Source organism: Colobus angolensis, unplaced genomic scaffold (assembly GCF_000951035.1).
Source record: "Colobus angolensis palliatus isolate OR3802 unplaced genomic scaffold, Cang.pa_1.0 Scaffold27, whole genome shotgun sequence".
Taxonomy (NCBI): Eukaryota; Metazoa; Chordata; class Mammalia; order Primates; family Cercopithecidae; genus Colobus; species Colobus angolensis.
In genome coordinates this window covers 14350062-14363838 of record NW_012115932.1, presented here as the reverse complement: position 1 = coordinate 14363838, position 13777 = coordinate 14350062, and the positions used below count along the sequence as shown (strand labels likewise).

The 13777-nt window shown below is 46.8% G+C and overlaps 2 protein-coding genes across 2 annotated transcripts in view; one reads left to right on the top strand and one right to left on the bottom strand.

Moving 5' to 3' along the window:
• The window catches only part of KCNMB1 (potassium channel subfamily M regulatory beta subunit 1), a 12057-nt gene extending 6487 nt beyond the window's left edge, over positions 1 to 5570 (top strand). Inside the window, exon 4 of the mRNA XM_011947770.1 lies at positions 4762 to 5570. Coding sequence (XP_011803160.1) covers positions 4762 to 5031 — 270 coding nt within the window. The 3' untranslated portion in view covers positions 5032 to 5570. The remainder of the gene's footprint in view (positions 1 to 4761) is intronic.
• KCNIP1 (Kv channel interacting protein 1) overlaps positions 1 to 13777 on the bottom strand; it is a 389539-nt gene that overhangs the window by 359050 nt on the left and 16712 nt on the right. The window lies entirely within an intron of this gene.

The window sequence follows — 13777 nt, the reverse complement described above, 5'->3', positions numbered from 1 at the left end:
TCAGCTGCGGGCAGGTGGGCTGTGCTGTACCACACAGAGGACACTCGGGACCAGAACCAGCAGGTACTGAACTGGGGGGATGGGGACACATCCCCTTATCCCTGTCAGGTGTGTGAGCCTGTTCCTAACTGTCCCTGTCCCTGAGGCTGAGAAAAATCAACCCACTTGACCAGGTCTCCCAGCTGGAATGAGGTTGAGCCAGCCCTAGCTCTTCCATGTTGGAGTCACACAGACCTGGGTTTGAATCTGCCACTAACTGGCTGTGCAAACCTAGGCAAGTCACTTAGCCTCTCCCTGCCTCAGTTTCCACCCTTATAAAATGGAATGCTAATGCTGTACCTTGAAGAGCTGTTATCAAGTCAGAGATGCTGTATATAAAGTGCCATGCTTGACGCTGGGTGAATAGTGGGCACTCAAACAAAAGCAGCGATGAGTGTTATTACTTTCATTCTACAACCTCAGTCAAATGAGGGACCAGGGCCAGGGCCAGATCCTCAAAGTGGAATCCCGGTGACTCCCCGGGAAACCAGGGACTCAGGGCTGGAGTAACCTCCATAAACAAACATTTAGATGGTTTTTCCATCCTTGCCTCCCAGCATCCCACCCTCCCCTACCAAAAAACAAAACTCGCCACCATATCCTTTCCTAAAGCAATCAGTTGGCCCATATTCTGTCTCCCTTCCTTCTTTCTTTCCTTCTTTTTTCCTTTTCTTCCTTCTTTCCTTTCTATTTTTCCCTCCCTCCCTCCCTCCCTTCCTTCCTCCCTTCCTTTCTCCCTTCCTTCCTTCTTTCCTTCCTTCCTCCTCTTATTTATTTATTCAACAGTCATTGAGCACGTCCTGTGTCACGCCTGTAGGACTCAAGAGGAGAGAGCTCATGCATGAACAGGCCTAGCAGGGAGGGATTGGCACTGAGGAGAAGAATAGAGGAAGTTACAGGGATTAGAGGAGGAGGATGTTTTCCAGCTGACAACGATGGGGGTATCAGAAAGGTTCTTGGCAAGATCACACCATTGCACTTCAGCCTGGGCAACAAGAGTGAAACTCCATCTCAAAAAAAAAAAAAAAAAAAAAGAAAGAAAGAAAAGCTCTTGGGTGAGGAAGAAAGAAAAGCTCTTGGGTGAGGTTTTTAACATCAGACAGACACAGGATGCAAGGCATAGAGAAGGAGGTGTTATGGAAAGTGGGTATGGCTATAGGAGGAGGCATGGCGGAGGGAAGGGCTAGGTGGAGACAGGGATGAGAGGGCTGACGACAGAAAGTGACCCATGATGGGGTGTATGCAGCTGGAAAAGGCTTCCAGGGCAGACTAATGCCTATTCCCAGAGGCCTTTGATCATCACAGTATGGAATTAAAATGTGTGTATGTCTCAAGATACGTTGACTTTGGCTATGCATTAGAACCACGTAGGAGTCTTCAAAAAACAAAACTACGGTCCAAAACTAGACCTATCAAGGCAGAATCTCTGGTTAGAGAGCCATTCAAGGAGCTCCCAAGGTGATTCTAAGGTTGGAAACTATTGCTGTGGGCAATGGGAATCTTTAGGGCATGATCAGAGTTGGGCCGGGAAGATGGAGCCTACAGGTGTGTGGGTCCAGTTACGAGACAGAGGAGCCAAGGCCACAGCAAGCACTCAGGACCAAGATGTGGGCCTACAGCAAGGGAGATGCTGACTCTCAGGACTTGATGGCTGATGGGATGGGAAAGGGCAGGGTGCCTGGGATGGGGCATGGAGGCTGTGGGATCTTGAGAGTGCTGAAGGTCAAGGAGAAGTAGGTCTGGGTAGTGCAGGATGGTCAGGTGCTTTGTCATCACTAGTGTGACTCGGCCCCACCAGGTGGAGAGAGGTCTCCAGGCCCACTGGAGGTAGCTCCTGCTCATGACCTCTGCTTTGGCATTCAGTAGCCCTTGATTTATCCCAAAGCAAGACACAGATTTTTAATAACTGGTGACATTCTCCGGGTATGATATGGGCTGGAGCAGGCTGGTTTTCAGGCTGCCTCCCTGGTCCTGAGATTGCCAGCTCAGAGGAGCATCCCCTGAATGAGCTGCCAGCAGGATGTGAAGGAAGGATGTGCTGGAGCCACTGCTGTCCTCTCCTCTGCCATCCAGGCTTGACCAGGTGTGGTGCTGACAGCAGGCTGCAGGGGCTGGGAAGAAACAGTGGAAATGCCCTTTGTGTTTTTGCCAAGCAGCTGGGTTGTGGGCTAGCTGCTCCTTCCGCCTACATTCGTCATAGGGGTTCAAGTAGCTAGGGCCCCAGGTGAGCTGGGTGTCCTCTGGAATCCCTGTGAAGGGCCATGAAGGCTCTCATCCCACTCTCCAACTCTGAAGGTGGAGACCACAGTCTACCCTCAGCTTTTCCTGTGAGTCTTAGCCTGGAGCAGGTAAGTTCTAAATCCCCTCCCACTGTCTGTCCTGGGGACCTTACACCGCAGGGCTTGGGAAAGAGCTGGGTGGTTTCAGATCATTCAGATAACAAGGCTTAGCGGGACCCAGGACAGGAGAGAAAGGGTGCATTCAGGCCCCGGCTTCTGGGCTTGGCCTTGAAGAGCGAATTCCTGCCCAGTGTCTTGCCAAACAGGCCCAGCATAAAAGATCCAGAGGAACCCTGAGCAGGCAGAGGAAATAGTAGGCCCAGGATGGGCAGAAGCCTCCACTTCAGAGCTCATCCATAGACCTCTCTTTAAGAAGGTAAAGAAGGAGATGTTGTTGCAATTTCATAGATAAGTCAAAACATATTAATAATAATAGCATCTTCCACTTTTTTGAGTTCTTATCATGTGCTGGGCTCTGTGCTCAATGCTTTACATGCATCATCTCATCTAATCCCCATGACAGTTCTTCTAGGCAGGTAGCCTCACTAACCCATATTACAAGACCCAGAGAGGTCGTGGCAGTTACCAAGGTCATGCAGCTCAGAATTCAGGCCTGTCTGACTCCATAGCCACACTGTTGTTTAAGGAGCTAGGTTAGCCAAGGTCACAGCCAGAGGCATTGGAGAGACTCAGGCCAGGCCACCTTACCCTCAGCTCAGGACGCTGGATTCTGTGCTACTGAGGACCTGGCAGTACCCAAAAACTCTGAATGCCAGATTACTCAGGAGCCAGCTTCTCCTTAGCCTCAGCTGCTCCTTGGTTGGCTGGCACCCTATATCTGAGTGCAGTGCACGCCATTTCCCAGGCTGTGAGAACCACAGCGCAATCCTCCTCTGTGCTGCTAGAGTGAAAGCCCTCAGGGCAGGCAGCTTCCAGGGTGGGGCCTCATATAAATCCAGGGAGTGGCTGAGACCTGCAAGGAAGCTGGCTCAACACCTGCCATTTGGGTCTCAGTTGTACACATTTTGATCTTGCACATGATTTCACTAGGGCAAAATTAAGTGCATGAAGGAAGCACACATTCCTGGGCCCCGCCCTCAGTGATGCAGAGTGGGTAGGGACCTGGGCTGCGGGGGCCCTGTAGGTATTCCGCTGCAGATGGGGGCACCACACTTGCAGCACAGAACAGAGATAAAACCAGGGTCTCTGCTTTATGACCACTTTGCAGTACTTTCCAGCTGGCCTCATATGAACAGGTCAAAAGGTTCCTAATAACAATAATCAGTGTCAGAATTAAATGTGTGTCACGCTCTGCTGGCACAAAACTCTTTTTGACACATCCTTTCTTTCCTTTGGATCCCAGTGTCAAATACCAGCTAGCCAACATATTTTGTTCGCTGTACACAGGTTGAAACTGCAAAGGTTTTCAATTTTAAGTTTAGCTAATATTTTACTTTTTTTTTTGAAATGGGGTCTTGCTTTGTTGCGTTACCTGGAGTGCAGTTGCGAGATCATAGCTCGCTGCAGCCTCCAACTTCTGGGCTCAAGTGATCCTCCTGCCTCAGTCTCCTGTGTAGCTGGGACTACAGGTATACCACCATGCCCACCTGGATAATTTTTAACTTTTTTCATAGAGATAAAGTCTCGCCATGTTGCCTAGGCTAATCTCGAACTCCTGGGCTCAAGGGATCCTTCCCCCTCGGCTTCCCAGAGTGTTGGGATTACAGGTGTGATCTGGTTTCTGACTTCTCTTAAAGTGTTGGAGGTCTGGCTATTATAGATGTTCTAGATGGCCTGACATCCATTGTCTGGAGGGAGTGGTGACTGCCTGTCTGGAGGCAGCTGGCTCTCTCCCTATTGTCAGGCCCTGCCACTCCCTGGCAATTCTTCCTGGCACCAAGGCAAGTGTCAGTGGGCACCTCTCATCTCATTGCTTTGCCTGCTTCACCCGCTGACAATACCTTCATGAGCCCTGTAGGCAATTGAGCACATGATCTCTATTTCAAATACATAGCCCACTTGGCCTGTGCCCCTCCCTGGTTTCCTTAGATAGCTCTGTTTGAAGTCCTTCTTTCATAATATCCTTTGAAACTGATATTCACCCATTTAAGTGATAAAGCCATCAGGGCTCAGAAAGAGTGAGCGATTCGCCAAAAATTCTACAGCCAATCCAGGCAGAGCCAGGACTCCAAGGCAGGACATGCGCCCAGGTGTGTAGCCTGTACCCCGCACAGCTCCAGCACTGCCATCCACACACACGACACAAATGAGAGCGTGCTCTCCAGACCTGCACAGCGCATGGCCTGCCAGGCTTTAGACCAAAGTCCTGACTCCAATCCAGGGGCCTGACTACAAAGCTGGTATTTTTCCTTGCTTCATATCAAGCCCTTGGCTAAGAAATGGGGATTTCCAAGCCCACGGCTGCTCTTGCTTCTCCCCACAGTGCTCCTACATCCCAGGCAGCCTGGACAACTACCAGACGGCCCGGGTCGACGTGGAAAAGGTCAGAGCCAACTTCCATGAGCAGCAGGTCTTCTACTGCTTCTCTGCACCTCCGGGGAACGAAACCAGCGTGCTGTTCCGGCGCCTCTACGGGCCCCAGACCCTCCTCTTCTCCCTCTTCTGGCCCACCTTCCTGCTGACCGGTGGCCTCCTCATTATCGCCATGGTGAAGAGCAACCAGTACCTGTCCATCCTGGCGGCCCAGAAGTAGAGCCATCCATGCCATACCACTTGTCAGGGCACAGGGGACTGGCTGAGCCCCCAGGGCTGCTCCCCACTTGCAGACCTATGCCTTCTGCGCCTGCCCTCCCACTCTTCCACTCCAATTCACCCTGTCTTCTGTTGCAGGATTCACCTTTAAGAAATCCCTTTGTGAAGTCACTTCCTGCTCAAGAATGTACAATGGCTCCCCAGTGCCATGGAAGCCATAAGGCCAGCCAGTTATAGCTCTCTATTACCTGTCCCTACTCAACAAACTCATACCTGTTTCCGGTTGTGTCACTATGCGCTCCACAGAGACCAATGATCGTCACTTCTGTGCCTGTGTTCTCCCTGTTGTCTCAAAGGGGTACCCATCCTCCTCTGGAAGCTGTCGCCAGCGAGCCTCAGTTCTTTATTTGAATTCTCTAATAAGAACAACAGCAGCTCCCATTTCTAGAACACATTTACAGTATTACTATTTTCTAGGATACAAAGTGCCATATATATTTTTAATTCCAATATTAATAAATGTATGCAAAACAACAATCAGCTGCAGGGAAATACACGAGAACTCATCGAAATATTAGCGGCGGGATGGTGGTTAATTTCTGTTTTCTTCCTTATCCCCTTTTTATTTTTGGTGCTTTTCTAAATTTTTTTGTTATAGGAAGGTTGTGTTCTGTATGTTTTTAATCAGAAAAGCCATGGTAGATGCCATTTTGGAAAAGTTGAGAGAGTGTATCCCCTTCACAGAAAAAGATGGAAGTGGGTCTGGGGATGGAGTTGGGTTCCAGTCAGAGACAGGCCGTTCAGAACACACAATCTTAAGAACCTCTCTGGAGGAAAGGTCATGATGTGGAGGAGGATTTATTACTTAAATTGAGGGTATGGACTCCGGCACTGAGCCTGCTGGGGAAGCCTATCTCAGATTTGAAAAGGTCTAAATGGGAAGAAGCCATCGCCTTTACCATTCCCACTCCAGGAAGTTTTCCTGGAACTATGACTGTCCAAGTGTGGTCCCTGGACCAGCAGCATCAGGATCCTGGGGCAGCTTGTGAGAACTGCACACTCTCAGGCCCTTGTCCCAGCCATACCACGCCAGAAGCCCTGCACAGCGTCGGGGTAGCAATGCTTTGTGTTTTAACAGTGGTGTAGGGGATTCCATGGCACACCTCGAGCCGGAGAACTACTGGTATAGAAAGGGAGCATCCTGTCACCAGGTTTTTCAGAGCAGATGAGTGACCATTCAGCAGGACCAGTCCTGAACTGGGTGTGAAGTTAGGCCGGTGTCTGAAGTTTCTTCCAGTGCTGTAAGTCTAAGATGCAGCTTTTGGGTTTGAATCCTGTCTCTACCGCTGCCCGATTTCATCTCTTTGATTCTTAGTTTTTTCATCTATAAAAGAAGGACTCCTTCTGGATAGTTGGGAGGGCTGAAGGAATGTTTGACACATCATAGATGTCTAAAATGGCAACTATAGTTTATTTTTGTTTGTTTTTGTTTTTGTTTTCTTAACTTTCATTTTAAGTTGCAGGGTACACGTTCAGGTTTGTTACCTGGGTAAACTTGTGTCATGGGAGTTTGTTGTACAGATTATTTCATCACTCAGGTATTAAGTCTAGTACCCATTATTAAAGAAAATGTGGTGCACACACATTATGGAATATTATGCAGCCATAAAAAGGAAGGATATCATGTCCTTTGCAGGGGCATGGATGGAGCTGGAGGCCCAATATTATCCTTAGCAAACTAACACAGGAAGACAAAACCAAATACTGTATATTCTCACTTATAAGTGGGAGCTAAATGATGAGAACACATGGACACAAAGAGGAGAACAACACACATTGGGGCCTCTTGGAGGGTGGAAGGTAGGAGAAGGGAGAGGATCAGGAAAAAAGAGCTGTTGTTAGTAACAAGAATACGTCATGAATACTCACAAACTTCCAGAAGTTATACTAACAATGTCATTTGGTATGTATGGGTGCTTATTTATTCTGTGCCAGGCACTGTGCTAATTAGTTTGCCTTGTAAAAAAAAAAATGAGGTACTCCTGAACCTGCCTCATAGATGATGAGAAGCAACAGAGGACAGTGGCTAAGTAGGTGAACCTGGGATGTGCACTATTTGTGTTCAAATTGCAACAGTGCCATTCACAAGGTGGGTGACTTTGGGCAAATAACCTCTCTGTGCCTGTTTCCTCATTTGCAAAATGAAACTAATAATAGTATCTTTCCATAGAGTTTTGGCATGAAACGAATTCTTATGTAAATTTCCTAGGATAGTGACACATGGTAAGTGCAATGTAAGTTACTATGAAAAACTGAGGCTGTAAGAGGTAACTGGCCAAGGCCATCTGTAAAGCGAGGGGCTAGGACTCTAGCCTGGAGCTGTGTGATTCCAGAGCCTGGCATCTCAGCCACAGAACTTAGCAGAGTCAGCCGAAGGGCTGAGAGACACAGCCACCCAAAGCCACAGGGGCCAAGCTGTGCTGCATCCCTGGAACCCAGGTGCCCTCATGCAGGTTGGAGTTCTGAGGCAAGGCCCTGGAATCTGCACCAGCATCTGCCACTTCCAGCCAGGGAGCCCTGAGGTATCCCTGTGGCCTCCAGTTTCTTACCTGGTGGACCTTCCTTCCAAAGGCAGGCAGCTCATCATTCCCCGGAATTTTTCCCTTCTGGGATCAGGGAAGTCTCAAGGGTCCTCATGTGAGTCTTTTAAGAAAGTCTTAATTGTAATATTGTACTATAGTTTTGCAAAATATTAAATATTACCATTGGGGACATTAGGTAGAGGGGGCACGGAATGTCTCTGTATTATCTCATACAGCTGCTTGTGAATCTACAATTATCTCAAAAATGTAAGTTAAAAAAAGGAAGAAAAATAACAAAGGAAGTCCCAACTGGGAGTCTGATTTAAAGGGTCTATTTTGTCAATGGTTTCCATGCACCTGAATTTGGTACTAAAATACACAGAAACTCAGAACACCCAAACAATCCCTGCAGGAGAAAAGGCCATGTTCCTCTGGGAAAATTAGTATGTGGGGATGCCTAACCCCCACTGTCCCATAAATTGTTAATGATGACTTTCATTTGCTTGAGACAGATGTTCTCCTCCTGTCAACAAAGACTGGCCTTCTAGCAAATGCCACAACTGTCTCCTGCTCACAGAACTATATGCAAAGGATAAGCATGAAATGATGGGAATTTAGGCATAATGGAGTTAGACACTGTGCTTACGTGTTTTTTGCAATAATATCTGCCTGGGAGCAGAGAACCTTCATCAGTTCTCAATAAACCACTCTGCTAATGAGTGTCTAGTGCTTCCATCATTTATTACTGTCCTCTCATGGGCCAGTGACTCACACCTGGAGAAGTGCACCTGGATGGTTCTCCCATGTGCCCTCCTCCGGAATTCAGACAAAATGGTGGAAATCAGAGGCAAGGGGCCCCCTGAGCTCCAGAACTGGGGTGGGAAGGACCCTGGGGCACATCCTAACAGTGCCAGGCCTCAGACAGAGCTTTAGCTCATCAGTCCAAGCTGCAACCAGAGGAGGAAAGAAATGAGAGTTTCTTCTATTTTTGAAGATCTCAGAGGACTGGAATTTCGCTTCACTTTTATGGTATATCTACTCGCTTGCCTGCAAGGAACTTGGTGTCTTCTTGCCATTCTCTCTCCCTACCCTTTACCAATCATTGTGAGGGGCTTCTTTCTTCATAGTGAAGACTTGGCATTATGTAAATTTAAGATAGTGCAATATAAATACTAATATAATCTTACTTTTTGTGACTTACTGAAGTGATACCAGCTCCTCCTCTAAATCAACAATTTATCCAAAATTGATCTTAAACTCCTTGGGTCCGGGCATTGCAAACTGCACTTATTTTATTATTCATTGGCAGCACAGGCTGTTATGTGAGACTATCTGGTATTCTTTGAATTAGTCTTGTGTTTGGGGGAGTTTGAATTCTATGAAATATTTAAGAAGACACTGTTTGAACAGAAGTGCCACCTTCCTGTACGTTACCGGCCATTGCCCTGTGATATGGAGGGGAAAGAAAATGACCAAAGGAAGACCAGAGAGACATGGAGAAATTCACTAGAGTCCAGTGTAGCAGTTCTCAAAGTGGAGGCTTGCAAAGTCAAAACTCTGTTCGCAATAACACGAAGACACTATTTGCCTTTTCCATTTTCACTGTTATGAGAGCGCAGTGGAATGTTCCAGAGGTCATGTAACATGCACTGTTACAATAGTCTGAATGTCGACATAGCCATGAGATTCCAGCTGCCTTTCTAAAGCAAACTAACACATTAGAGATTTGCGAAAAATATAAAACAATACCACTTCTCCCAATGTATTTTTTGGCACATATAATTATTTTTCACAAAATTATGTTACTCTGTTAACAGCTAATGGATGTATTATTATTTTTAAATAAGTAAATTCAAATTAAGTATTTTTACCACTCTTAGTTTTAATCTTGAAAATGGTACCTGTTAATAGATATAACCCATATACACCAAAGCTCTTAGGATCCTTGATCTTTTTCAAGCATTTGTAAAGGGGTCCTGAGGATGAAAAGCTTCAGCACTGCCAGTCTAGTGCATCCAGAGATGAGGCCTCCAGACTCCTCCCACACTGTGCCCTGTGGAAATGTGAAGCTCTCCACCAGGCTCCATCAGATTCCCACTGGGGGCCAGGAGGAGGGCTTTAGTTTTCTGTATCACCTCTGGCTCCCAGATCCTGTTCCCCCAGATGAGTCAGTTGATGGATCATCCTCCTCTCCACAGTGCTTTCCTGGATTTTTCTCATGTCACCTCTGATGCAGAACTCAGCTTCTTCCTAGCTTTGCACAACTCTCCCTCCCTACTTATATAAGTACATTTTCACTAGCCAACTTCCTCAAAGGATTTGGGAGATGAGAAGGGAGGTATACGGAAGCAAAGCCAACAACTCTAAACTGAGTATTGGACCACATTTGTGATTCCTCCCCAGGCCTGCTGCATCTCCCCCAGTTGCAGAGTCAAAGGTGGCTTAGATGGACTGTGTTCTCCCATAATCTCCATCATCTCATACCAACCTCCCCTATCCCCAGTACACATAAAACAAAAGCAGGGGCTTGAGAGGCACATGCAGCTTTGGGACATGTCTTCTGTCCCCACGCCCCACAAGACTGCTGCACTGAGTCCTCCTCCTCTGTCAATTCTGGAGCCCTTGCTACTCAACTCCCCTTTGATTTCACGTGTTCAAATACAAATGCTTCTTCCCTAAGTGCCAGTAAGACTTTAGAGATCATCTAGCACTTCTCCACTTTCTATTTGGTGCTTGAACTCTCCGTTGTGCCACAGAAAATTATTTGGTCTTTGGTACAGAGATCCTTTAGGGGTGACAGGAGTATCTTTTGTTCTAATAGGACAACTCTTGGTGGGTCTATAAATAGCTTCAGGATGGGAGCTGCTTGCCAGAAGGACCAAGCCTTGATTCGAGGGTTAGAACCTTCAGCTCTACCCTGCAACCTCTGCAGAGGGAAGATGGGCTGGAAGTTGAGTTTAATCACCAATGGCCAGTGGTTTAACAATCATGCCTATGTAGTGAAATCTTCATAAAATCCCCTAAATAATAGGGTTTGGGGGGCTTCTGGGTTGGTGAACACATGTGCTGGGAGAGGGCCCAGAAACTGCACCTCCACGCTGCAACCCTCATACTTTGCCCTGTGTGTCTCTTCCATCTGGCTGTTTTTGAGTTATATCCTTTGCAGTAAACATGTAAGAGTAAGTAAAATATTAATAGTAAGTAAAGTGCTTTCTTGAGTTCTGTGGATCGCTCTAGTAAATTATTATATCCTCCCTGGAGATGCGGGGGAGGTTGTAGGAATGCCCAGTCAGTCAGATAGTATGTGGATAGCCAGGACACGCTATTGGTGACTGGCATTTGAACGGGACAGTCTTGTGGGACTGAGTTCTTAACCTGTGGGGTCTGAGCTAACTCTGGGTAGTTAGTGTCAAGAATTGAATTAAATTGTAGGACACCCGGTTGGTGCCAGAACTAGTTGGTATCAGCAGGGGAAAAAAAACCCTCTTATGTGGTGTCAGAAGTATTGTCAGGGAGAACACAGTCACACTCTTTCTACAATAGTTCTTTTTAATGACAACCTGCAGCAACACCTCTTTGGATGAATAACTCACTATAGCAAGATGCAGTCACTTCCATTTGGGCATATATTTAGCTGACCACTTCCTGTGCAAGAATCTGTCATTCCTAATGGTAATAAGGGCTAGCATTTGTTGAGCACCTACCTGAATGCCAGGATCTTTCCAGGCACAGCTCACTGAATAGTAACAACATCCTTTGAGGTTATTATTAGTATCTTCATTTCACCAATGAGCCAATGGAGGCACAAGGAAAAGATTTAACTTGCCCCAAGTCAGAAGTTAGCAAATAGCAGAGCTGGGTTTCAAATCTAGGCAGTATTGCCCCAGAATACGCTCTAACCACAGGGAATCTTGTTCTTTAGTTTTTACCCCATAACAAAAGTGGAAAATGCCAAGCAGGTCAAGGTCAACTATTGAGAGCTTGTTAGATGCCTCCATATACCTTTCCATTACAGAGCCCAGGCTCTCAATGGACTCCCTGGGACCACTCCTCTGAAGTGTCGATAGATGTGGAGGTGATGGCCAAGCAGAAGGATCTGAAAAAGTCCCACAAAGGTTCTGCTGTGGGCACTGCCAAGACAGACAGGACCACGAGGTCAGCTACCACCTACCTAAACCCACGCTTTCCAGTCCATAGCTCATCACAAGCCCAACTGGAACCCAGGCACACTATGGTTGCAGCAATCCTTGAACTGGTCACTATGCAAAAGCAGAACAAAAGGGAGTCTGGTCCACCAGCACGGCTCCTTCTCAGTGACTGCACCCTGCTCTCATTCATCTCTACTTTTTTCCATAAGTGTTTCCAAACCACGGGTTTAATCATGTGCTCTAGAATTTGTAAAGGAGTTGACAGCATGCTTGCTTACATATTGCCTTAGAGTCCTCTTTTACTATCATTAATTAAACTTAGGCCATGTCACACCTTCTTGGCATCTAATTAAATTTTCTGTGGCTCCACTAGTCATGATCCCTCATTCCCCTCTGTTGTTTCTTTCCAACCCTTCCAAATTGAAATCCCCTCAGCCACAAGCCAGAATCCCACTGGTTTGAAGCAGTCTAAGCTGTCGGAGGAGCTCCTGACCTCACGGGAGCCTCTCAGCCATGCTCGGCCATGGTACCCAGGTCTCAGGTCTCCCTCCTTGAGGGGCAGGTGGGAACAAAAACAACACCGGAAAGAGAAGTGGATATTGTTAGCTCTTCCATCAGATCACTCGCCCCAAGCAGCCTCAGCCACCATTTATTTTCACTCTCTCAGGACTTGTTTGAAAGGCCTTTTTCTCATGCTTACAATTTTGGTGGGTAAGATACAGCTGAGTGTGGCATTATCCTTATGGCCCTAAATGATGTTTTTGTATTTGTCTTTGAGAGGGAGCCTGCAGGGAGAAAAGCTCAGGAAAACAAGAGTTTGAATCTGTCTTGTTTATGACTTTGGGCAGTTTATTTAATCTTCCTGAATCTCAGTTTCCTTAATTGGAAAATGAGCCTCACAGTGTTTGTTTTACAGGGTGCATTGAATCATCAATCATGAATGTGGAGTGCTCAGCACAGTGCATAAAAGATGCTTCACGAATGTCTGTTCTCTCTTCAAGCAAGTGTGTCTCCTTCCACCGATAATTCAGATTCTTTTTGTTTGGGCTCAGAGAACTCCCTCCTGCCTTCTTTTTCTCACTAGCAACTTCCCGCCTCTCTTGCTTGTGGACCTGATTGATGACTGCCTTGCCTCCCTCCCTCTCTCACCTCTTGCTTCATTTCTAGAGGTACCCTGACTTAAAAATTTTGCCCAAAAACAGACTGCCTATCTTTGCTTTGAACTCTCCTGACTCTACTTGTATAAACTTATTTCCTGGGGAAAAAAGGTCCTACCCACAGAGGCCCTATTTCTGCCTCACTGAACCATTCCAAGGGTTGAAGGATCAGCTTCCTTGAGAATCCACTTCATGGTAGAATCATGACCTGTGATAATAATAGTGCTGGCCAGAATAATCCTCCTAGTGCGAGGTAGGCAAACCTCTTGGCCCAGAAATCAGGCTTAATTGGAAATTAAATTGCTTTCCCATGCCAACTGCAAGATGCCTATATCCACAGCTAATTTATCAAGGTGATGCCTTATCTCAAAGAAGCCCATGGGAATAGAATGACTGCATCAGCAAAATTGCAAACTTGGTCCTGATGAGAAGAGTTTTCTTCAAAGTACAGCTTGAACACTTTGAGTTTCTCATTTGGGGTTCAGTGCATTTAATGGCTTCTTCCCCCTTGCCAGGCTCTGTGCCAGGGCCTGGAGGTATGGATACCAGCGGGACAGGCACTGCATTGGAGCAGCTTTCAGGGCTAGTGGCAGAAAAAAAAAACCATGCAAGCAAAGATTTCAAAGCTGTAGCGTTTTACTTAGTTGTCCAGGGATGAGTAGCTTATAGGAGTAGAGAATATCATGAATAGAGTCACGGTTAAGAAATTGATTTCTGGCCGGGCGCAGTGGCTCAAGCCTGTAATCCCAGCACTTTGGGAGGCCGAGACGAGGTCAGGAGATCGAGACCATCTTGGCTAACACGGTGAAACTCCATCTCTACTAAAAAATACAAAAAACCAGCCAGGCGAGGTGGCGGGC